Raw genomic sequence first — 26,683 nt, 5'->3', positions numbered from 1 at the left:
ATATCCTCTCATGGTTTCTCTTACCACTGCTATGTTGATGACACCCAACTAATGCTTTCCTTCCCACCTACCTATCAACTTGGGCTTTAGTTTCTAGCAGTATCTGAGCTCAGGACCGGCTCTCTCTCTAGCATATTTGTAACTAACCAATATATTTTCTCGATCTATTTCTACTTGGTTACAGATAAGTTGATGATTGCATCAGATCTAGCAGAGCAACTGTGTGAAAGATTCCTTCAGTCTTTTTAGTTGTTTACTGGGCCTACAAGCACATTCTTTCTTATTATAGAATGTGTATTACTGGGTCTTTAGAGTTTTATAGAAGAAACTTTTGACAGAAACTGCTATATTAAGGTATAATAGAACAGATGGGTTTATTTCATGTTTATGGAATCAAAACAATTAATCATGAGACGTAAAAAGACATGAAAGAAGACCAAAAGATCAAAAGACTTCTGAAGGACAAATGTGAATTCATGAAGCAGTCAGAAAAAAAAAGAAAAAAAAAAAAAAGAAGCTGTGACTCTTTCCAGCCAATGAGGTTACACTCATATACCCAGCATGCTAACCTGGTGCTTTTGTCAGTTGCACCATCTCAAATTTACTTCAGTGAAGATCGGATTCTTTTATGGTGATGGCTCAGATATGGATTCTAATCTTATGTCTCTACATAACAGGTACGTTCATGAGCTTCTTATAAGATCTTCTGTCATCAATAACTCTTAATTCTTAGATTTTGCTTTTAACTGTGCTTGTTAAAATGTTATTAGCTATTGTTTTTATCAGTTTAGCTCTGATCTGATTGTATATATTGTATCTTGTAGGTTCTGCTCAAGCTGTGGATCTTTCTGAGGCATCATTTGTCTCAGCTGAGCCTGGTGAACCTGTTACTCTACACTGCAAATTTGTAGAAAAGTTTCCTCACAATAATTGGGTTTGGTACAAACAAAGATCAGGACAGGAACCTCAGGAAGTGGCAGTGAAGTTACCCTCTAGAGACCCCACTGAGAGTTCATCAGACTCAAAAATCAGATTCAAAATAAACAAGAATTTTTCTCTGACTATTGAACAAACTACTAAAGATGATGAAGGAATGTACTTCTGTGGACACGGAAAGGAAACCATTACATTTTCTCATGGCACATTTTTAGCCGTGGCAGGTGATGATATTATGATTTTACTCTTCATTATCATATAAAACATATGCCTGTGTCAAAAATATTAATATACACTAAGATTTTGCAATGTTTTTATTTTCTTGACCAGCTCAACCTCAGTTAAATGTCTCAGTTGTCCAAACTCCAGCATGGAGGTCAGTTTCTCCAGGAGAGTCGGTCACTCAGCAGTGCATGGTCCACTCTAAGACCGGAGCAGCTGAACTTCGAGTGCTCTGGTTCAGAGCTGCTGCAGGACAATCCTTTCCTGAAATCATTTACACTCATCAGAACAGCAGCAGCCGTCAGTGTGAGATCAGCTCTTCTACACACAGCTCTGTGTACAGCTTCTCCAAGAACAACTTCAGCCACTCTGATGCTGGTACTTACTACTGCGCTGTGGCCGCTTGTGGGAAAATCATTGTTAGCAATCAAGCATCAGTTCAACTGAGTAAGTAATATTTAAGAATTTTAAAGTTATTGGTCATTGGTGACTTGTGTGATGGATGTAGATATTAGAAGTGATGTTCTTTCACTTTATTGACTGAGGTAATTATATTGCATGCCATCTTTATAAGTATTTAGCCCTGCTATCATTCCAAGGGAGAATATTTTTGCATTCAGTATTTGCAAAAGTTTTAAGAATAAATATGTTTAAATCAAGTTATGTAAGACGTGTTTATTTGCCCAAAAAAGTTGTAATAGTAGAATAAACACAAATAATAATTTAATCTGTAATTGAAATCAATTCAGCGCTTCTTTAAATTAAGTCAGCAACAGCGAATTTGCACAAATTAATACATTACCCTATATTTTTTAACTAGCTCACAAGACACCAAATATTATGTTAAAAACTTGAAATACTTACTTTGTACTGTATCCATATTTATTTACATTTATTCTAATGTAGTATTGAGCTTTTGCTTAGCAACAACACATTTACTGTTGAGAAAAGCTATTTGCTTCATTGCCTTTTTATACATGTGTTTTCTGAGCTTCACTCATACATTCACTAATGTAGTTCTCAGGAGGGGAACAAGAACAGAGAAACTACTGATATGAAAGTATGAGTACTTAAATAAAATCTTACTCAGTTAAATTTGAAGTACAGAGCTAAAATTATTGTGAGTGGGAGTCATAATTTAACAATATCTAAATACTCTTCATGTATATAAGAGCAAAAAGCAGCTGTTTTATCAAATGAATGAAACATTTTTGTTCAGCGTGTGTAAGGTAGCTTACTTTTCTTTGAAATTTAAGCAAAAAATTATGTAAAATAAAATTTAAATGGCATTTTAATAATATTTAAATAAAATACAACTTCTCCAAAACAGTACCTTAGCAGAGTGAAGTAAAAGTTTTTAGTAGTATTTTTCACCATTGATAGACAGATTCACTGGTAACATGAAATCTGTCATGGTTTGTTACATATTTTTGAATGGCTTAAGCTTTTCTATTCAAATTTTTATGTATTTATGTAAATATGTATTTGTTGATTTGTTTATTTATTTATTTCAGAGGGGCCTGTGGATCCTGTTGTAATCTTTCTGGGAGCAGCTTTGGGACTGTGTGTGGTTGTGATCTCTGCTGAAACCATTATAATCTTTAACAGGAGAAACAGTGACCACGGCAGTGGTGAGCGGTTTAGTTTATAGTTGTTTATTTACATTAATCAAAGTGTTCAGTTCAGCTGTTTCAGTTAATGAGAGCAGATGGCACTAATAAGAACAAATCCTTAAATAATAAAAAAAAAACCTTGATGAATGCATCAAGACAAGACAGATCAACAAAATCTTACAGAATTTATCACCACATTGTAGAATTTCTAACACATTTCCCTCTCAATGCATTTAAAGGATCTCAGGCTGCCATCCACAATTTAGCAGAGGTGCTACAAGAGCAGGTATGTTACCAAAAAAAAAGTGTGTGTGTGTGTGTGTGTGTGTGTGTGTGTGTGTGTGTGTGTCTGTGGGTGTACTTAAGTGCTGTTCAAAATGCATTACATTCTGGAATGTGAGAGTAAAGGAAAAAAAAAATGTGGCAGGATCTCAACGCACTGGTGTAACACTTACCTGATAGGATTGAAGCTTTTATTAAGAAAACTGGATGCTAAGCCATGTATTAGAAAATAAATTATGAAAGTATTTGTGCAACTAATGAAGCTCATATTTATGTATAATAACACTTGAAAGTCCGAGAACCCCTTAGAATTGTTTCATATTTCTGCATAAATCTTACCTAAAATTTCATTAGATGTTCACAGAAGTCCTAAAAGTAGATAAAGAGAACCAAATTAAACAAATGAGACACAAATATTAGACTTGGTCATTTATTTATTGAGGAACATGATACAATAGTAGCATATTCCATATCTGTGAGTTGCAAAGGTTTGTGAACCTTTAGGATTGGCAGATAATTTGAAGGTGAATTTAGAGTCAGGTGTTTTTAATCAATGGGTTGGATCTGTCACCATCTGATCTTCACAACACGTGATTATTGAAGTGTATTGTGACACAAACAAAGGTGATTTCTGAGGACCCCAGAAGAAGACCTGCTGATGCTCATCAAGCTGGAAAAGGTTACAAAACCATCTCTAAAGTGTTTAGATCCACCAATCCACAGTCAAATGGAGGAAATTCAAGACTATTGCTATGCTCCCCAGGAGTGATCAACCAACAAAGATCACACCAAGAGCAAGACATGTAATAGACTGCAAGGTCACAAAGGAACCCAGTATAAATCCTTAGCAACTAAAGGCCCGTTCTAACAGTGGACAATGTTAATGTTCACCATCAGGAGAACACTGAACAGCAATGGTGTGCATGGGTCAGGGTGTGCAAGGAGAAAGCCGCTGCTCTCCAAAAAGAACATTGCTGCCCATCTGCAGTTTGCTAAAGATCACATGGACAAGCCAGAAGTATATTGGAACGATGTTTTGTGGATGAATGAGACCAAAATAGATCTGTTTGGTTTAAATGAGAAGTGTAATGTGCATTCCAGTATAAAAACCTCATGTAGTATCATGGTTTGGGCCTGTTTTGCTGCATCTGGACCAGGACAGCTTGCCATGATTGATGGAGCAATGACCTTTAAATTTCACCAGCAATTTCTGAAGGAAAATGTCAGGACATCTGTCTGGGAGCTGAAACTCAAGAGAGTTTGGGTCATTCAGCAAGACAATAGTCCTAAGCATACAAATCGTTCTACCAAAGAACAGTTAAAGAAGAATGAAGTTAATGTTTTGGAATGGCCGAAGTCAAAGTCCTGACCTTAATTCTATAGAAATCTTGTGGACGGACCTAAAGCAGCAGTTGATGGGAGGAAACCCACGAACAGAACAGAGCTGAAGCTGTTTTATATGCCTAAATTCCGCCGAGCTCATGTGCAGGACTACGCAACAGTTATCAGAAACGTTTAGTTGCAGTTATTGCTGCACAAGGGGGTCACATCAAATACTGCATACAAAGGTTCACGTACTTTTGACCCTCACAGATGTTTAATATTAGATCATGTTCCTGAATAAATAAATGACCACATCTAATATGTCTGTCTCATTTATTTCATTTGGTTCTCTTTATCCGCTTTTAGGACTTGAAAATCTGACAGTTTTAGGTCAAATTTGTGCAGAAATATAGAAAATTCTACAGGGTTTACAAACATTTAAGCACCACTGTATGCCTGTCTTAAGGTCAACCCACACTGAAAACTCCAGCAGTACTGCTGTGTCTGATCCACTCATAACAGCACAACACACACTAACCTTCTCTGTGAGGGTCCATGGGGGTCCTGACCGAACATGGTATAAGGGGGCTAACAAAGTATGCAGAGTAACAGATGAACTACAGTCTGTAATTGTAGAACTACAAAGTGCACCTATATAGTAAGTGGAGTTGATAAAATGGACAGTGAGTGTAGAAACAAGGAGGTGGTCATAAAGTTATGCCTGACGTATGTTTAATGTTTAATATTAATCAAATGTATTCTGATGCATGTTTAATGTTTTCTTCATAATCAGTAACAACAAAAAGAAGCAACATTAACCTGGACTCAGGTTAATTTAAACACTTCTTTACTACTTTGTATTATAATCATTTTTGAATTATGCCATAAAAGCCATTAAAAATTGTTTCATTCTCTTAATCATACTCATATTTACAATTATTATGAATAAAATGGATCACAACAGGAAACAAAACTGAAATTAAATACTGAATATGTATTTCATTATTCCTGTTCACACTATAAAGTTTTGTATTTATATTCTATAAAGCATGGGCCCAGCATGATAGGATTAATTGTAGTTTACACAGTTTTAAATTTAAATTGCTATATGTTTAGCACAGCCATCACACACACACACACACACACACTCCTCAGATTAAATTTGAACCCTGGACTGCATGCACCACCACATAGTAAACAGAAGATAAAGAGATAAAGAGGCTGAAATGTTCACACCTCCAGCAGACGGTTTGGTTTTATCGCCAGTTCAGATCAGTGCAGCTATTCAGGCCCAGCTGTCAAGTCCTACATTTGAACATGTGATGCATCAGTTGACAGTCATATGTACTATATTTACAAAAATCTTTTCTTGCTCATCTAACATTTCTACTGAGGTCAGAGACACTAAAATGCATTGCATCAAACTAGATGTTGGAACATTTCTTTAACTATTTGATTGTATTCAGCCACAAAATCATTTGTGAGGTCAGGTAGTGATGGAGCTCCATTATTACCCCTCTACAACACTTGGCACTGGGCATGGTGACCTTGGGCTCATGTGAGGCTTTAGAGCGTCTTGCTCTTCTGTGATTAATCAAGCTCTGTGTAAACAATTTATCTTAGATTAATGCATAATACTTAATCTTAATGGTTTCAGTTGTAAACAATTTCACCTCCAATTTTTCACTTACCTTGTCAGTTATAATCTGGAACTGTGAGGCAAACTCTGCTAACAGACACTAGAAGTCAATAGTCACCCAAATTGTTTCTCTAACTACACCCCAAAATTCTCTAAACAGACTCAAATTACACCCAGATCATCTGACCTGATGTGGGTTAGGCCACAGTATGATTTATTAGGGACTATTAGAATGAACAAAACATACAGCTGAATAGTGCAAACAGTTATATTAGACAAATATATATTGTTCCTTCACCAGACTCTGATTTCATGCATTTCACACCGACATATTGATGCAAACAATTAGTTTCTTTTCCTCAGTCTTGAGTTTTTGAACTGAAGAAAGATGCATAAATTTGAACACCCCCAGTCAAATTGTTATTGATTTTATTGATTATTCATATTTTATTGATTTTCTAAGTGATTGTATGTACATCCTCTACAGGCAATACATTTACATATTTTTGTGCAAATTGTAGTACATAATTTCTTTGTCTTTACTTGGAAAATAAAAATAAAAAGAAGAAAATAAATGTGGTGATTGATACTTGACACTTAATGGAGTTGTATATTTCAGCACTGATCTCATTCATTAACTTATTTGAATATTTATTTTGAAATAGGACTCCGATGCAGAAGAGTTCGGTTTTGCACCTTTAAATTTCTCTGACAAGAGCCGACTGCTGAAGGAGAACACTTTCACCCGAGTGAGATTCTTCCCTGTTTCTGACTTCAAACCAATTCAGAAACACAATATTGCTGAAAAAAGAAGAAAATAAGTCAAATTGAATTAAAAATATACATAAAAATTGCCAGTGTTTTCTAGACATTTCTTTCTTTTTGGTCTTTCTTTCTTTTTTGCTTTCTTTTTTTCTTACGGTATAAAAACCCCAGCTGAAAAGATTAACAAATGACTGTCAACCATTAAATAAACATGTATGTTTGTTGAACCCTTTATAGCATGAGCTAATTCAGTGATGTTTATGCAAATTTACTGTCATGAATATACATTTAAAACTGTCAATAAAGTTAAAAACTGAAAACATTTTTCAGAGGTCTTCTTCTGATATTGTTGTAGTGTTTTTTAAAATATATTTTTAATGTATTTACAATGGCTTTATAAATGAAACAATGGGAGTAACCTTTTATTTCCAAGAATAGAATTATGCAAATCATTTGAAAGCATTTGGAATTTCTTCAGTGCTGCCCTGCTGAGGAGACGACTTTTGGGTAATTAACACACAACAAATAGATAAGCAACTGTCGTATAGTTCCAACAATATGACTGTAGATGTCTCTATACCTTAACATCTGTAGATCATACATAGAGGACCCTCAAAATACAGTGTGACTCCAATCATTTTTGTTTGTCTTCCACAAAGCAGATGAGGCTCCAGTGGCCCTGATCATTAATAATTAGGCAGAGAAAATTATGAACAGCTTAATGTTTCTCTAAAATTGGAGGAGAATGTAATTCTAGCCTTTTTTCTAGCTATTGTTACAAAGCTATGATAGAAAATGTGTTCACTTTTCTTCCAGTAAGTTCTTCCAGGATCAGCTCACAAGTGATGTCATATGCTGGTTTATTTATGAACATACCATCAACTAATAACATCATTCTGGTTTTGTATTTCCACAAAACAAGTAATGTAATTATTCTGACCTGAGCAACTAAAGGACGGCAGTAGATCCAGAGCAGAGCATCATCATCATCATCATCGTCATTGACTGCTTAATCCAGTTAGGGTCGCAGTTCCAGAGCAGATGATTGCTTTCATTTTAGTGTTTTTGAACAGGGCACAGCTTTACTTTTGGTGTGTGTGAACATGTACAGCATTATTATAAATGGGTGTATACGTGTAATTACTTTACAACTACTCAAAACTGGATGTCCTCACCAACCTGGGAATCACTGGCTCCATGTAGAAGTGGTCATCAAACATCACAATATAACTTTCAAATAAATAAACATGTATTTCTTGTTGAATCCTTTATATCACAAGCTAATTTTGTGTAACTATCTGGAATTCAGTGATGTTTATGTAAATGTACTGTCATGATCGTAAATGTCACGGTTGGCTCCTCCCACTCCTCCCACTACTCCATGTGCCCCATGTAAATATAAAACTGTCAATGGAAAATGTCACATTAAAGAAATTTAATTTTTTCATAAATCTTTTTTTGATATTACTGCGGAGATTTTTAAAATATATGTATTTACAATGATTTTATTAATGAAACAATGGAAGGAACCATTTATTTCCAAGATAACAGAAATATGCAAAATGTTTGATAGCATTTGGAATTCCTTCAGTGCTGCTCCACTGAGGAGACGACTTTTGGGAAATTCCTTAAAAACACACAACAAACAGACGAGCTAACTGTTGATCATATACAGATGACCATCAAAGTATAATGTGACCCAAATCATTTCTGTTTGTCTTCCACAAAGCAGGTGAGGCCCCAGTAGCCCTAATCATTAATAAATAGGAAGTAGAAATTGTGAACAACTTCAAGATTCTCTAAAATTGGAGGAGAATGTCGTGGAGAGTCGTGTTGCAGGCAGTGTTACAAATCTACGACAGAAAATGTGCTTTTACCATTTACTAAAAGTCATGATACACATTAACGAGAAAACTTTGAGCATTTCGAGATTTTATTTGAAACCTTGCACTACCTTGAGGAATTCCATCCAAGATCTAATCTCTTCCTCTCCCATTCCCCCAAAATGTGGCACACTGTGTGGACTTTTTTCTGACTGTAATTTAATCAGGAAGCTATTTGCTGCTAACTGCTAACAAGGAGCCATGAAGCAAATTAAGTTCAGTCTCTTTGCCAATAATGTTGCAATCATTGTCCTAAAGAAGTTCATGAGCAGTGTGATGAACTGAATTGAAGGCCTTTGTCTTCAGGATATGTGTCCTTCTAACTTTGTGCCTTGGGTAGTTTCTGTGCTGTGATGTATCAGTGATATTGAGGGATATGCTGTGATCTTCACTTCCTGCCTCAGTAAAGGATCTGGCAGTAGTCTGGAGAAGGTTCTTTCTCCTCAGCAGCTAAAGCCTTTCTGAGAAACACTGACAGAGGGGGGCATTTGTGTAGGCAAGTCAGTTCTTCCAAGATCAGCTCAAAAGTGATGTCATATGTTGGTTTATTTATTAATATACCATCATGTATTTGGTCTATGTGAACAGGGCCCAGCTTTATTTTTGGTCTGTGTGAACAGGGCACAGCTTTATTTTTGGTCTGTGTGAACAGGGCACAGCTTTATTTTCGGTGTGTGTGAACAGGGCACAGCTTTATTTTTGGTGTGTGTGAACAGGGCACAGGTTTATTTTTGGTGTGTGTGAACAGGGCACAGTTTTATTTTCGGTGTGTGTGAACAGGGCACAGCTTTATTTTTGGTGTGTGTGAACAGGGCACAGCTTTATTTTTGGTGTGTGTGAACAGGACACAGCTTTATTTTCGGTGTGTGTGAACAGGGCACAGCTTTATTTTCGGTGTGTGTGAACAGGACACAGCTTTATTTTTGGTGTGTGTGAACAGGGCACAGCTTTATTTTTGGTGTGTGTGAACAGGGCACAGCTTTATTTTTGGTGTGTGTGAACAGGGCACAGCTTTATTTTTGGTGTGTGTGAACAGGGCACAGCTTTATTTTTGGTGTGTGTGATCAGGGCACAGCTTTATTTTTGGTCTGTGTGAACAGGGCACAGCTTTATTTTTGGTGTGTGTGAACAGGGCACAGCTTTATTTTTGGTGTGTGTGAACAGGGCACAGCTTTATTTTTGGTGTGTGTGAACAGGGCACAGCTTTATTTTTGGTGTGTGTGAACAGGGCACAGCTTTATTTTTGGTGTGTGTGAACAGGGCACAGCTTTATTTTTGGTGTGTGTGAACAGGGCACAGCTTTATTTTTGGTCTGTGTGAACAGGGCACAGCTTTATTTTTGGTGTGTGTGAACAGGGCACAGCTTTATTTTTGGTGTGTGTGAACAGGGCACAGCTCTATTGTAAATGGGTTTATATATGTAATTAGTGTAGAACTACTCAAGACTGGTTGTCTTCACCAACCTTGGAATCACTGGCTGCGGAAGTCCTATCTGGAGGCGTGGACTTATCAGGTAACAAGGAGAGGGTCCACATTCTCTCCATGCAGGCTCTCCGCTGGTGTCCTGGGCTGGGTCTTACTCTCCTTTCACTTCACACTCGTTTTCTCGGTGACACAATATCCTCTTACCACTGCTATGTTGATGACACCCAACTAATGCTTTCCTTCCCACCTACCTATCAACTTGGGCTTTAGTTTCTAGCAGTATCTGAGCTCAGGACCGGATCTCTCTCTAGCATATTTGTAACTAACCAATATATTTTCTCAATCTATTTCTACTTGGTTACAGATAAGTTGATGATATCATCAGATCTAGCAGAGCGACTGTGTGAAAGATTCCTTCAGTCTTTTTTGTTGTTTACTGGGCCTACAAGCACATTCTTTCTTATTATTGAATGTGTATTACTGGGTCTTTAGAGTTTTATAGAAGAAACTTTTCACAGAAACTGCTATATTAAGGCATAATAGAACATATTGGTTTATTTCATGTTTATGGAATCATAACAATTAATCATGAGATGTAAAAATACATGAAAGAGGACCAAAAGATCAAAAGACTTCTGAAGGCCAAATGTGAATTCATCAAGCAGTCAGAAAAAAAAAAGAAAAAAAAGCCGTGACTCTTTCCAGCCAATGAGGTTACACTCACATACCCAGCATGCTAACCTGGTGCTTTTGTCAGTTGCAACCTCTCAAATTTACCTCACTGATGATCGGATTCTTTGACGGTGATGGCTCAGATATGGATTCTAATCTTATGTCTCTACATAACAGGTACGTTCATGAGCTTCTTATAAGATCTTCTGTCATCAATAACTCTTAATTCTTAGATTTTGTTTTTAACTGTGCTTGTTAAAATGTTATTACCTATTGTTTTTATCAGTTTAGCTCTGATCTGATTGTATATATTGTATCTTGTAGGTTCTGCTCAAACTGTGGATCTTTCTGAGGCATCATTTGTCTCAGCTGAGCCTGGTGAACCTGTTACTCTACACTGCAAATTTGTGGAAAAGTTTCCTCAAAGAAATTGGGTTTGGTACAAACAAAGATCAGGACAGGAACCTCAGGAAGTGGCAGTGAAGTTACACACTAAAGACTCCACTCTTTCATCAGACTTAAAAATCAGATTCAAAATAAACAAGAATTTTTCTCTGACTATTAACCAAACTACTAAAGATGATGAAGGAATGTACTTCTGTGGACACGGAAAGGAAACCATTACATTTTCTACTGGCACATTTTTAGCCGTGGCAGGTGATGATATTATGATTTTACTCTTCATTATCATATAAACCACATGCCTGTGTCAAAAATATTAATATAGACTTTTGCAATGTTTTTATTTTCTTGACCAGCTCAATCTCAGTTAAATGTATCAGTTGTCCAAACTCCAGCATGGAGTTCAGTTTCTCCAGGAGAGTCGGTCACTCAGCAGTGCATGGTCCACTCTAAGACTGGAGCAGCTGAACTCCGAGTGCTCTGGTTCAGAGCACCTGCAGGACAATCCTTTCCTGAAATCATTTACGCTCATCAGAACAGCAGCAGCCGTCAGTGTGAGATCAGCTCTTCTACACACAGCTCTGTGTACAGCTTCTCCAAGAACAACTTCAGCCTCTCTGATGCTGGAACTTACTACTGCGCTGTGGCCGCTTGTGGGAAAATCATTGTTAGCAATCAAGCATCAGTGCAACTGAGTAAGTAATATTTAAGAATTTTAAAGTTATTGGTCATTGGTGACTTGTGTGATGGATGTAGATATTAGAAGTGATGTTCTTTCACTTTATTGACTGAGGTAATTATATTGCATGCCATCTTTATAAGTATTTAGCCCTGCTATCATTCCAAGGGAGAACCTTTTTGCATTCAGTATTTGCAAAAGTTTTAAGAATAAATATGTTTAAATCAAGTTATGTAAGATGTGTTTATTTGCCCAAAAAAGTTGTAATAGTAGAATAAACACAAATAATAATTTAATCTGTAATTGAAATCAATTCAGCACTTCTTTAAATTAAGTCAGCAACAGTGAATTTGCACAAATTAATACATTACCCTATATTTTTTAACTAGTTCACAAGACACCAAATACTATGTTAAAAACTTGAAATACTTACTTTGTACTGTATCCATATTTATTTACTTTTATTCTAATGTAGTTTTGAGCTTTTGCTTAGCAACAACACATTTACTGTTGAGAAAAACAATTTGCTTCATTACCTTTTTATACGTGTGTTTTCTGAGCTTCACTCATACATTTGCTAATGTAGTTCTCAGGAGGGGAACAAGAACAGAGAAACTACTGATATGAAAGTATGAGTACTTAAATAAAATCTTACTCAGTTAAATTTGAAGTACAGAGCTAAAAATATTGTGCGTGGGAGTCATAATGTAACAATATCTAAATAATATTTATGTATATAAGAGTAAAAAGCAGCTGTTTTATCAAATGAATGAAACATTTTTGTTCAGGGTGTGTAAGGTAGCTTATGTTGTTTAAAATGTAAGCAAAAAATTATGTAAACTTAAATTTAAATTCAGTTTAAATAAATGTAAACTTTTCTAAGCAAATTGTAATGTATTTATGTAAATATGTATTTGATGATTTGTTTATTTATTTATTTCAGAGGGGCCTGTGGATCCTGTTGTAATCTTTCTGGGAGCAGCTTTGGGAGTGTGTGTGGTTGTGATCTCTGCTGAAACCATTATAATCTTTAAGAGGAGAAACAGTGACCACTGCAGTGGTGAGTGGAGAATTTGACAGTTGTTGATTTTATACACACGCACACACACACACACACACACACACACACACACATACACACACATATATATATATATATATATATATATATATATATATATATATATATATATATATATATATATATATAAACAGCACAATTACAAACAGGAGACAATGAGTGCAGTTTAGACCAAACAAACATTTTGTAATAACTAAAAAACACATAATATTACCATAGATTACATTATATTATCCTGATAGAAAATATTAAAAAGAGTTTATTAGTTACATGCAAAATTGATTGACCACCAAATGATGGTGAGGTTTTAGGTGTTTCCCATGAAGTTTCTTCAGCTGAACAAAGTAGTCTGGAATATAACACTTTAACAGACTGTAGTAACATTTAGATATGTAATGTGAATGTATTCAATATGCTTGTGCAAACTAACTATGAATGTAAATGTAGTGAAAGTGCTGCAAATGTCAACTTGGTGAATAAAAAATGTTGCCTGAACTAAACATGATGCTCTATATTCTTTTTTCCACCACAGGGAAAAATCTACAAGGTTCATCAGCAGAGAACACAACCAGTCAGGTAACACCTGTGATCTGTACCACTTTCAGAAGATGCTGATACTGTTTAATCCCGCACAGAACTTACTTAACCTTCTGTGTTCTTCCTCACAGACTGCTGAGAGTCTGAATTACGCTCCCATCCATTTCAAAGAGAACAAACCCAAACCTGGACGAGTGAAGAGAGAACAGCCTGAAGACACTGTGTACTCTCAAGTGAGAAGCTCTAATGCTAAAGCTCATCGGTCTCATCGCTAGATCTCTTTCCTGTAGTGAGCAGTAGTGAAGTTTGGGGATGTTTTTATTTTACTGGTATATTCAGAGCTGCACATGATCTCCAGGTTAGTTTAGTGATGTTTGTTATAATTTCTCTTGGTTTTGGACTGTGAGGGTGTTTGTTGTTTTTGTTAATATTTCCCAGGATCTTCAGCGAAGTGCTGCACTTTGTTTAGGTCCCTACTTTGCTTAGAACAGGGTGAAAAATGTACAATTCAGTATGAAGTTTCAGTTCTCTAAAGGACTCTGTGTTAGGACGTTTTTTGAGTGAGGGTGGTCACTATAATCTTTCAGTTTATGCTGATGGTGTCTGACAATAGGAGTGAGTTGTATTTTTGAGACCGTCTAAAGGTTTGACACGAAAGTTATTTCAGATTTTAATGCAAATTTTCCCAAAAATTGTTTTTATCCATCACTAATCAGTTATTAAACACAACAATTTCACTGAAAATTGAAATGAATTAAAATTGTAGTTTTAATGTAAACCGAGCTGCATGCATAGTACACTGAGCATTATCTTCAAATACAATAAGTGGTTGTCTGTATTGTGTGAGATTTTTTTTTTGTCTGATTATGTCTGCACATTTTCTGACTTAACAAGCTTACATATAATTATAATAGATCATTTACTGTTAATTCTCATGAACACAGATGTTTCACAAACTGTGGAGCCAAATGATTAAACACAGGAAACCAAGAACATCTGAACCTCTATGGCAGTTTCAACCTGTTCATTTCTTTAATGCAGTGTCTTATTGTTGTTGCACCTGTTTTAGTAAAATCAACATGATCTTAACAGCTGCATTTTTTAGCAAGTGTAACATGGAGCAAGGTAGCGGACGCAAGTGCGGAGGTAAGCGACTTTTATTGAGGGCAAATCCAGAATCAGGGTCATAACGGTCTAGGGTCAAATAGCCAACACGAACAGATTGAGTTTCTGACATGACAAAACAGGTGGATACGGCAAACACCAACACGACGAAAACACAACGACCAGCGAAAACAAAGGACAAACACAGGGCTTAAATACGCAATGAGCGACAGGTGAAAACAATCAGGGGCGGAGTTACAAAAGCAAACAATCGTGACAGCAAGCCGATAAATATATGAGAATATGTTTCATTACTCAAGTCACAACATTGTTTGCTGTATTACAAATACGTCTCACCTCATTTTAATAGTTCATTATAGCCCCCTGAAGATATTCTGTCACTGTCCAAAGAAAACTTTATAGTAGCAGGTTAATGTAAAAAGATTTTATTCCATGCTATTTTTGAGCATTTCTATTGGTTTATTCACAATGAAATCTTAACAGAATATAAGAGACAGCTGTTGTATTTAAATGATGTATGAAACTACAAAACACAGATGTATGATTTTTCACAAATCTGGTGAAACTACAGTTTTAGGGTTGGGTTTGGGGCCACATGCAGAGTGAATGCAGAGTGAATAAAAAAAAATCGATATTCTAGTTCTAAAGTATATTATCTGAATAAAGTTATCTGAAATTAATCTGTGATGAGAGGAGAATTTCTGAATTAAGAAGCTCCTTTAAACCTTTATTCAGTTTTTTTTTTTTATAAATATATTTTATTGTGTGGATGTTTGATTGTGAGAGAGCTGGGTATTTATAATCTTTCACACTTGCTAAACAGACGCAGACGTTCACACTGATGATGTCTGATAAGGTGAAGTGAAGTCTTCATGGAACTGTGTTGTTATTTTAAAAACCAAAGAAGTTTAAAGGTCTGACAGGAACAGTGAATGAGCTTTTTTCAGATGTTCGAGGTCAGACTGATGGTGCCTGCTATGGTGCATCATTCATGGAAATTCATTTGTTAACCTTTTACTTTATTTATTTATTTTTAGTTATTTTTTTAATGAAATTTTCACCCTTCAGCCACCTGGTGAACTGAAACATGTTCTAAAAGTTGTGAGATATTGAGTTGAAATGGAAGACGAAAAGATAAACTAATCATAAACACACAGTGAATCTGTTGCCTTTTAAAGTTATACAGAAAATGTATCATTACTTTTTCACACACTGTAAAGCTTTAGAATGTTCACTTTCTATTAGACTGAGGCAAAATATGAACTGTGTCTGCTTCTCAGCTTCTTTAATAAGGTTTCTTTCTCAATGTTTTTTTTTTTTTATTATTATTTTTATTTTATCATTGTAATGATTTATTAATCTTGTTGTGAAAAGTGTTCAAAGGTTTTGTAACTCAATAAAACATCTATATTCATATGAATTTAATGCCCAGGCATCATATTTATTCTAATAAAAATTACATTTCACATATAAATATATATTTAAAAATGATTGATAATAATTGAAGTACATATGTTTCTTATTTAAAAATGAAGTCTTTTAATGTAATTTAAAAAAATCACAAATTGGCTATAATAATAATAATATAAAAAATATATAATACAATAATATGTAAAAACTCTGTAATTTCACCATTTCAGGATGAAAACTGCAATAAAACCTAAGCCCACACATGAATACTGCACACACGTTTGACTACAAAAGCTAAATAAAAAGAAAAGATGATAAACGAACAGATCACTAAGGTTTGAATTCAGCAGGTGTTCCAACTTTTGCAGAGTGCTGCCCTCCATGTTTAAATCAATCATATAACATATATATATGTAAGAATTCCATAATTAAACACTTAAAGTCAATAGTCTTTTTACTGCCTAATACAGTGATATACACTGAAAGGCAGACATTGCCTGAGGAAGGGATTTGACGCCCAAATCTCACCTGCTCATTTGTAGACGACTCAGATAAAGTAAAGAGTTTACTTCAGTTATAATTCTGAATAACAAACAGTGGGTGGGATTAATCTGTCTTGTAGATTTTAACATGTTTTTAATGAATTATAAGAAACACCCACACCTTCCCCTGTCTAAATTTACACCCTGGACTGCATCCACAACCACACACTAAACATAAGATAAAGAGATAAAGAGGCTGAAACGTTCACACCTCCAGAAGACGGCATGGTTTTATCACCAGTTCAGATCAGCATAGCTATTCAGGCCCTGCTGTCAAGTTCCATGTTTGAGCATATGATACACATCCTCAGTTGACCCCCATGTGTACTATATTTACATATTTAGTTTCTACTGAGGTCAGACACACTAAAATGCCTGAAAGGCCTCACATGAGCATTAGTGAGGTCAGGTACTGGTGCTGCATGATCAGTTCTGGATTAGTACAACTAAAAGTGTTAGATGGAGTTCCATTACTATACAGTTCAATGCTGGGGGGCTTTAGACCCCTATATTAGATACTTGGCTCTGGGCATGGTGAGCTTAGGCTCATGTGAGGCTGCTTCAGAGCAACCTGTTCTACTGGCTTTGCTTTTCTATTAGATTACAGAAGCTGGAGATTATTAAAGCTCTGTGTAAACAATGTAACTTGTGTCTGTAATGAATGCATCTTAATGGTTTCATGAAAATCAAATGTAAACAATTTTTCAACATTTTTTTTTTCCCTTCATCAGTTGTAATCTGGAGCTTTGAGGCAAACATTCTAACTTGTGTGTATATTTATTTGTTTATATATTTTGAAATAGGACTCCGATGCAGAAGAGTTCAGTTTTGCACCTTTAAATTTCTCTGACAAGAGCCGACTGCTGAAGGAGAAGACATTCTTATAGCATATAACACTTGAAACTGAAAACATCACAAATAACTTTCAAATGTTAAATAAACATGTATTTCTTGTTGAATCCTTTATATCATAAGTTAATTTTGTGTAACTATCTGGAATTCAGTGATGTTTATGTAAATGTACTGTCATGATCGTAAATGTCACGGTTGGCTCCTCCCACTCCTCCCACTACTCCATGTGCCCCATGTAAATATAAAACTGTCAATGGAAAATGTCACATTAAAGAAATTAAATTTTTTCATAAATCTTCTTTTGATATTACTGTGGTGATTTTTTAGATATATGTATTTACAATGATTTTATTAATGAAAAAATGGAAGGAACCATTTATTTCCAAGATAACAGAAATATGCAAAATGTTTGATAGCATTAGATTTCCTTCAGTGCTGCTCCACAGAGGAGACGACTTTTGGGTAATTCCTTAAAAACACACAACAAACAGACGAGCTAACAGATGGACATGATGTCTCTAAACCTCATATAACATATCAATCATATAACATATATATATATATATATATGTAAGAATTCCATAATTAAGCACGTAAAGTCAATAGTCTTTTTACTGCCTAATACAGTGATATACACTGAAAGGCAGACATTGCCTGAGGAAGGGATTTGACACCCAAAACTACCGATCATAATCATAATCAAATAGAGAGATTGGTTCTAAAAGAGGTCAGGTGACTCCTGGTGTCCAGTCAAAGTTATTAATGGCACTGACAGAGAACCATGTGACTTCTTCCAGCCAATGATGTTTATCTAATGAAACTAGACAGCGAATACAGTTCAGTGCTTCAGTCAGTTATTTCCTTTGTGATTTCACATGTTTGTAGATGATGTCTCTACACAGGATTGGACTTATCATTTTATATTTCTACAAGATTTGTAAGTTCATCAAATTTCCTAAAAACAACAATATTTGTAGGCATTTTTAATGATGCTTGAAAAATCATTAAAATGTTTAATATTCATCTAGAATGAACGTTTTACAGATTCTACTCAAGCAGTGAGAAACTCAGAGCCATCGGTCATCTCAGCTGAGCCCGGTGAAGCGGTCAATCTCACCTGCTCATTTGTAGACGACTCAAATAAAGCAAAGAGTTTACTTCAGTTATAATTCTGAATAACAAACAGTGGGTGGGATTAATCTGTCTTGTAGATTTTAACATGTTTTTAATGAATTATAAGAAACACCCACACCTTCCCCTGTCTAAATTTACACCCTGGACTGCATCCACAACCACACACTAAACATAAGATAAAGAGATAAAGAGGCTGAAACGTTCACACCTCCAGAAGACGGCATGGTTTTATCACCAGTTCAGATCAGTGCAGCTATTCAGGCCCTGCTGTCAAGTTCCATGATTGAGCATATGATACACATCCTCAGTTGACCCCCATATGTCCTATATTTACATATTTAGTTTCTACTGAGGTCAGACACACTAAAATGCCTGAAAGGCCTCACATGAGCATTAGTGAGGTCAGGTACTGATGCTGCATGATCAGTTCTGGATTAGTACAACTAAAAGTGTTAGATGGAGTTCCATTACTATACAGTTCAATGCTGGGGGGCTTTAGACCCCTATATTAGATACTTGGCTCTGGGCATGGTGAGCTTAGGCTCATGTGAAGCTGCTTCAGAGCATCCTGTTCTACTGGCTTTGCTTTTCTATTAGATTACAGAAGCTGGAGATTATTAAAGCTCTGTGTAAACAATGTAACTTGTGTCTGTAATGAATGCATCATAATGGTTTCATGAAAATCAAATGTAAACAATTTTTCAACATTTTTTTTTTATTTTTCCCTTCATCAGTTGTAATCTGGAGCTTTGAGGCAAACATTCTAACTTGTGTGTATATTTATTTGTTTATTTATTTTGAAATAGGACTCCGATGCAGAAGAGTTCAGTTTTGCACCTTTAAATTTCTCTGACAAGAGCCGACTGCTGAAGGAGAAGACATTCTTATAGCATATAACACTTGAAACTGAAAACATCACAAATAACTTTCAAATGTTAAATAAACATGTATTTCTTGTTGAATCCTTTATATCATAAGCTAATTTTGTGTAACTATCTGGAATTCAGTGATGTTTATGTAAATGTACGGTCATGATCGTAAATGTCACAGTTGGCTCCTCCCACTACTCCATGTGCTCCATGTAAATATAAAACTGTCAGTGGAAAACATCACATTAAAGAAATTCTTCTTTTGATATTACTGTGGTGATTTTTTTTAAATATATGTATTTACAATGATTGTATTAATGAAAAAATGGAAGGAACCATTTATTTCCAAGATAACAGAAATATGCAAAATGTTTGATAGCATTAGGATTTCCTTCAGTGCTGCTCCACAGAGGAGACGACTTTTGGGTAATTCCTTAAAAACACACAACAAACAGACGAGCTAACAGATGGACATGATGTCTCTAAACCTCATATAACATATCAATCATATAACATATATATATATATATATATATATATATATATATGTAAGAATTCCATAATTAAGCACGTAAAGTCAATAGTCTTTTTACTGCCTAATACAGTGATATACACTGAAAGGCAGACATTGCCTGAGGAAGGGATTTGACACCCAAAACTACCGATCATAATCATAATCAAATAGAGAGATTGGTTCTAAAAGAGGTCAGGTGACTCCTGGTGTCCAGTCAAAGTTATTAATGGCACTGACAGAGAACCATGTGACTTCTTCCAGCCAATGATGTTTATCTAATGAAACTAGACAGCGAATACAGTTCAGTGCTTCAGTCAGGTATTTCCTTTCAGATTTCACATGTTTGTAGATGATGTCTCTACACAGGATTGGACTTATCATTTTATATTTCTACAAGATTTGTAAGTTCATCAAATTTCCTAAAAACAACAATATTTGTAGGCATTTTTAATAATGCTTGAAAAATCATTAAAATGTTTAATATTCATCTAGAATGAATGTTTTACAGATTCTACTCAAGCAGTGAGAAACTCAGAGCCATCGGTCATCTCAGCTGAGACCGGTGAAGCAGTCAATCTCACCTGCTCATTTGTAGACGACTCAAATAAAGTAAAGAGTTTACTTCAGTTATAATTCTGAATAACAAACAGTGAGTGGGATTAATCTGTCTTGTAGATTTTAACATGTTTTTAATGAATTAGAAGAAACACCCACACCTCCCCCTGTCTAAATTTACACCCTGGACTGCATCCACAACCACACACTAAACATAAGATAAAGAGATAAAGAGGCTGAAACGTTCACACCTCCAGAAGACGGCATGGTTTTATCACCAGTTCAGATCAGTGCAGCTATTCAGGCCCTGCTGTCAAGTTCCATGATTGAGCATATGATACACATCCTCAGTTGACCCCCATATGTCCTATATTTACATATTTAGTTTCTACTGAGGTCAGACACACTAAAATGCCTGAAAGGCCTCACATGAGCATTAGTGAGGTCAGGTACTGATGCTGCATGATCAGTTCTGGATTAGTACAACTAAAAGTGTTAGATAGAGTTCCATTACTATACAGTTCAATGCTGGGGGGCTTTAGACCCCTATATTAGATACTTGGCTCTGGGCATGGTGAGCTTAGGCTCATGTGAAGCTGCTTCAGAGCATCCTGTTCTACTGGCTTTGCTTTTCTATTAGATTACAGAAGCTGGAGATTATTAAAGCTCTGTGTAAACAATGTAACTTGTGTCTGTAATGAATGCATCATAATGGTTTCATGAAAATCAAATGTAAACAATTTTTCAACATTTTTTTTTTATTTTTCCCTTCATCAGTTGTAATCTGGAGCTTTGAGGCAAACATTCTAACTTGTGTGTATATTTATTTGTTTATTTATTTTGAAATAGGACTCCGATGCAGAAGAGTTCAGTTTTGCACCTTTAAATTTCTCTGACAAGAGCCGACTGCTGAAGGAGAAGACATTCTTATAGCATATAACACTTGAAACTGAAAACATCACAAATAACTTTCAAATGTTAAATAAACATGTATTTCTTGTTGAATCCTTTATATCATAAGTTAATTTTGTGTAACTATCTGGAATTCAGTGATGTTTATGTAAATGTACGGTCATGATCGTAAATGTCACAGTTGGCTCCTCCCACTACTCCATGTGCTCCATGTAAATATAAAACTGTCAGTGGAAAACATCACATTAAAGAAATTCTTCTTTTGATATTACTGTGGTGATTTTTTTTAAATATATGTATTTACAATGATTGTATTAATGAAAAAATGGAAGGAACCATTTATTTCCAAGATAACAGAAATATGCAAAATGTTTGATAGCATTAGGATTTCCTTCAGTGCTGCTCCACAGAGGAGACGACTTTTGGGTAATTCCTTAAAAACACACAACAAACAGACGAGCTAACAGATGGACATGATGTCTCTAAACCTCATATAACATATCAATCATATAACATATATATATATATATATATATATATATATATATATATATATATATATATATATATATATATATATATATATATATGTAAGAATTCCATAATTAAGCATGTAAAGTCAATAGTCTTTTTACTGCCTAATACAGTGATATACACTGAAAGGCAGACATTGCCTGAGGAAGGGATTTGACGCCCAAAACTACCGATCATAATCATAATCAAATAGAGAGATTGGTTCTCAAAGAGGTCAGGTGACTCCTGGTGTCCAGTCAAAGTTATTAATGGCACTGACAGAGAACCATGTGACTTCTTCCAGCCAATGATGTTTATCTAATGAAACTAGACAGTGAATACAGTTCAGTGCTTCAGTCAGTTATTTCCTTTCAGATTTCACATGTTTGTAGATGATGTCTCTACACAGGATTGGACTTATCATTTTATATTTCTACAAGATTTGTAAGTTCATCAAATTTCCTAAAAACAACAATATTTGTAGGCATTTTTAATAATGCTTGAAAAATCATTAAAATGTTTAATATTCATCTAGAATGAACGTTTTACAGATTCTACTCAAGCAGTGAGAAACTCAGAGCCATCGGTCATCTCAGCTGAGCCCGGTGAAGCGGTCAATCTCACCTGCTCATTTGTAGACGACTCAAATAAAGTAAAGATTTTACTTCAGTTATAATTCTGAATAACAAACAGTGAGTGGGATTAATCTGTCTTGTAGATTTTAACATGTTTTTAATGAATTATAAGAAACACCCACACCTCCCCCTGTCTAAATTTACACCCTGGACTGCATCCACAACCACACACTAAACATAAGATAAAGAGATAAAGAGGCTGAAACGTTCACACCTCCAGAAGACGGCATGGTTTTATCACCAGTTCAGATCAGTGCAGCTATTCAGGTCCTGCTGTCAAGTTCCATGTTTGAGCATATGATACACATCCTCAGTTGACCCCCATATGTCCTATATTTACATATTTAGTTTCTACTGAGGTCAGACACACTAAAATGCCTGAAAGGCCTCACATGAGCATTAGTGAGGTCAGGTACTGATGCTGCATGATCAGTTCTGGATTAGTACAACTAAAAGTGTTAGATAGAGTTCCATTACTATACAGTTCAATGCTGGGGGGCTTTAGACTCCTATATTAGATACTTGGCTCTGGGCATGGTGAGCTTAGGCTCATGTGAAGCTCCTTCAGAGCATCCTGTTCTACTGGCTTTGCTTTTCTATTAGATTACAGAAGCTGGAGATTATTAAAGCTCTGTGTAAACAATGTAACTTGTGTCTGTAATGAATGCGTCTTAATGGTTTCATGAAAATCAAATGTAAACAATTTTTCAACAATTTTTTTTTTCCCTTCATCAGTTGTAATCTGGAGCTTTGAGGCAAACATTCTAACTTGTGTGTATATTTATTTGTATATTTATTTTAAAATAGGACTCCGATGCAGAAGAGTTCAGTTTTGCACCTTTAAATTTCTCTGACAAGAGCCGACTGCTGAAGGAGAACACTTTCACCCGAGTGAGATTTTTCCCTGTTTCTGACTTCAAACCAATCCAGAAACACAATATTGCTTCATTTCAAAGTATTCATAAACATGGGCAATGTTGTCTAGACACTTTCTTTTTCTTTCCATCTATCTTTTTTTCTTATAGCATATAACACTGAGCTGAAAACATCACAAATAACTTTCAAATGTTAAATAAACATGTATTTCTTGTTGCTATACCTTTATATCATAAGCTAATTTTGTGTAACTATCTGGAATTCAGTGATGTTTATGTAAATGTACTGTCATGATCTTAAATGTCACGGTTGGCTCTTCCCACCTCTCCCACTACTCCATGTGCCCCATGTAAATATAAAACTGTAAATGGAAAATGTCACATTAAAGAAATTAAATTTTTTCATAAATCTTCTTTTCATATTACTGTGGTGATTTTTTAGATATATGTGTTTACAATGATTTTATTAATGAAAAAATGGAAGGAACCATTTATTTCCAAGATAACAGAAATATACAAAATGTTTGATAGCATTAGGATTTCCTTCAGTGCTGCTCCACAGAGGAGACGACTTTTGGGTAATTCCTTAAAAACACACAACAAACAGACGAGCTAACAGATAGACATGATGTCTCTAAACCTCATATAACATATCAATCATATAACATATATATATGTAAGAATTCCATAATTAAGCACGTAAAGTCAATAGTCTTTTTACTGCCTAATACAGTGATATACACTGAAAGGCAGACATTGCCTGAGGAAGGGATTTGACGCCCAAAACTACCGATCATAATCATAATCAAATAGAGAGATTGGTTCTAAAAGAGGTCAGGTGACTCCTGGTGTCCAGTCAAAGTTATTAATGGCACTGACAGAGAACCATGTGACTTCTTTCAGCCAATGATGTTTATCTAATGAAACTAGACAGTGAATACAGTTCAGTGCTTCAGTCAGTTATTTCCTTTGTGATTTCACATGTTTGTAGATGATGTCTCTACACAGGATTGGACTTATCATTTTATATTTCTACAAGATTTGTAAGTTCATCAAATTTCCTAAAAACAACAATATTTGTAGGCATTTTTAATAATGCTTGAAAAATCATTAAAATGTTTAATATTCATCTAGAATGAATGTTTTACAGATTCTACTCAAGCAGTGAGAAACTCAGAGCCATCGGTCATCTCAGCTGAGCCTGGTGGAGCGGTCATTCTCACCTGCACATTTGTAGATGACTCAAATAAAGATGTTAGGATGTGGTACAAACAAAGACTGGAGCATGCGCCACTGGAAGTGGGATCACAGTTAGAGGGAAAGTCGGCTGTGATTTCAGGTCAATTTGACAGATCGAGATTTAAACTCAACAGAATAGCGAGTGGCATTTCTCTCAGTATTGAACGTGTCACTAAAGAACATGAAGGAATGTACTTCTGTGGAGCGTCTGGAAAGAAAACGCTGGACTTCTCTACTGCTACATTCTTAGCGGTCAAAGGTAAGAAAACTGATTTGTTTTCTGCTTCATTGATCTGCCTTCAGCAGAATATACTGAACATTGAGATGCCCTTGTTTGAAATATGCCATATAAATAAATATTTCAGTGTTTTTAAATTTCTTTTCTCTATCAAGGTTTTGTAAATACTTAACATCTTTTATTTGAGAGTCTAAAATATATTGTTACTATTAAAACTAATTTAAATGTTTCATAAATATTTATGACTTCTTTCTTCATGCAGTTATTTCAATGTTATGCTGTTATTACATGGTTAATACAATTTCTTACACTGTCTTTATTATGTTTTTCAGGGCAGTCACACATATCAGTGCTACAAACTCCAGTAGGGGGGTCAATTTCTCCAGGAGAGTCGGTCACTCTGCAGTGCACGGTCCTCTCTGAGATCAGAGCAGCAGATCTCCGAGTGCTCTGGTTCAGAGCTGCTGCAGGACAATCCTTTCCTGAAATCATTTACACTCATCAGAACAGCAGCAGCCGTCAGTGTGAGATCAGCTCTTCTACAAACTGCTCTGTGTACAGCTTCTCCACGAACATCCTCGACCAGCACCACACTGGAACTTACTACTGTGCTGTGGCGGCTTGTGGGAAGATCATTTTTGGAAATGGAACATCAGTAGAACTGAGTAAGCAATATTTAAGCTAGAGTTATTGTATGTGATTGATGTGGACCATATAACTGATTTTTTTTCATAGTACTGTTCAGTATTTTTAAGTCTCTGAGAAAATAATATTACTTTTTATCTGGACAGTAAGTGTTTTGTGTGTGTGTGTGTGTGTGTGTGTGTGTGTGTGTGTGTGTGTGTGTAAAACATCCAGTATATCTCCATTTGTGCCATTGTGGAGATATATTGGATGTTTTCTATTACTGCTGGTAAATAATATTTAATTCGTTACATGAAATCTACAAGTTTTTTTTACATCAAATTTAATTAGAGCTTAAACTTTCATAGACTAGAATCATACATGTATTTACTGCTTAGTTTGTTTGTTTGTTTGTTTATTCAGAAGACCCCATAGATCCTGTTTTGATGTTTCTGGGAGCAGCTTTAGGAGTGTGTGTGGTTGTAATCTCTGCTCAAGCCTTTATAATCTGTAAGAGGAGAAACAGTGACCACTGCAGTGGTGAGTGGAGGATTTTACACTCTTTTAAGTAGATTAATCACAGTGTTCAGTTCATCTGTTTCGCTGTAATAAACTGTAATAATAATAATAACAATAGTAATAACTATAATAATCATCATCATAGACATCATCATCATCATCATCATGGGCTGTATTCACTAATGTCATTTTAGGTTTTCACTTTAATTTGCTTGGTACCAATTTACTGTAGGGTGGTGTTCATAAGGCTTCATAACCCTACATAACTGTTTATAAATGCTTGTTCCTATAAGAGTCACTTGCTATAAAGTTTGCATTTGCCAATTTGGATCAAAGTCAGCTAAAGTAGCCTTTATGACAGATGACGTATGTTGCAATAAGCATTTATAAAGCATTATGTAGCGTTATGTCAGTTGTAATGACAACTTTATGTAGGTGTCATGCAGCCTTATGAACAGCACCCTACAGTAAAATGTTACCATTTGCTCTTCTGATGTCTTAAAATTCTAAATATTTTGCACCTTTTTGCTCTTGAGTCTGCAACTGCGTTCATACCGAGGAAAAAATCCCAAACATTAAATATTAGTGAATGACAGAGTCTTTGTAAAAACCTTATTGAGGTGACCAGAATGCTACAGAATTGATCACCACATTGCTGAATTTCTAAC

The 26,683-nt window shown here is 35.3% G+C and overlaps 1 protein-coding gene across 1 annotated transcript in view; it reads left to right on the top strand.

Annotated features, from left to right (window-relative positions):
- LOC119263821 overlaps positions 1-26,683 on the top strand; it is a 33,647-nt gene that overhangs the window by 5,565 nt on the left and 1,399 nt on the right. Inside the window, exons 3-4 of the mRNA XM_037540356.1 lie at positions 25,205-25,537; positions 25,920-26,036. Of these exons, the coding sequence (XP_037396253.1) occupies positions 25,205-25,537; positions 25,920-26,036 (450 nt within the window). The remainder of the gene's footprint in view (positions 1-25,204; positions 25,538-25,919; positions 26,037-26,683) is intronic.

Source organism: Pygocentrus nattereri, chromosome 8 (genome assembly GCF_015220715.1).
Source record: "Pygocentrus nattereri isolate fPygNat1 chromosome 8, fPygNat1.pri, whole genome shotgun sequence".
In the NCBI taxonomy this organism is placed as follows: domain Eukaryota; kingdom Metazoa; phylum Chordata; class Actinopteri; order Characiformes; family Serrasalmidae; genus Pygocentrus; species Pygocentrus nattereri.
This window is presented reverse-complemented; position numbering and strand designations above follow the sequence as displayed.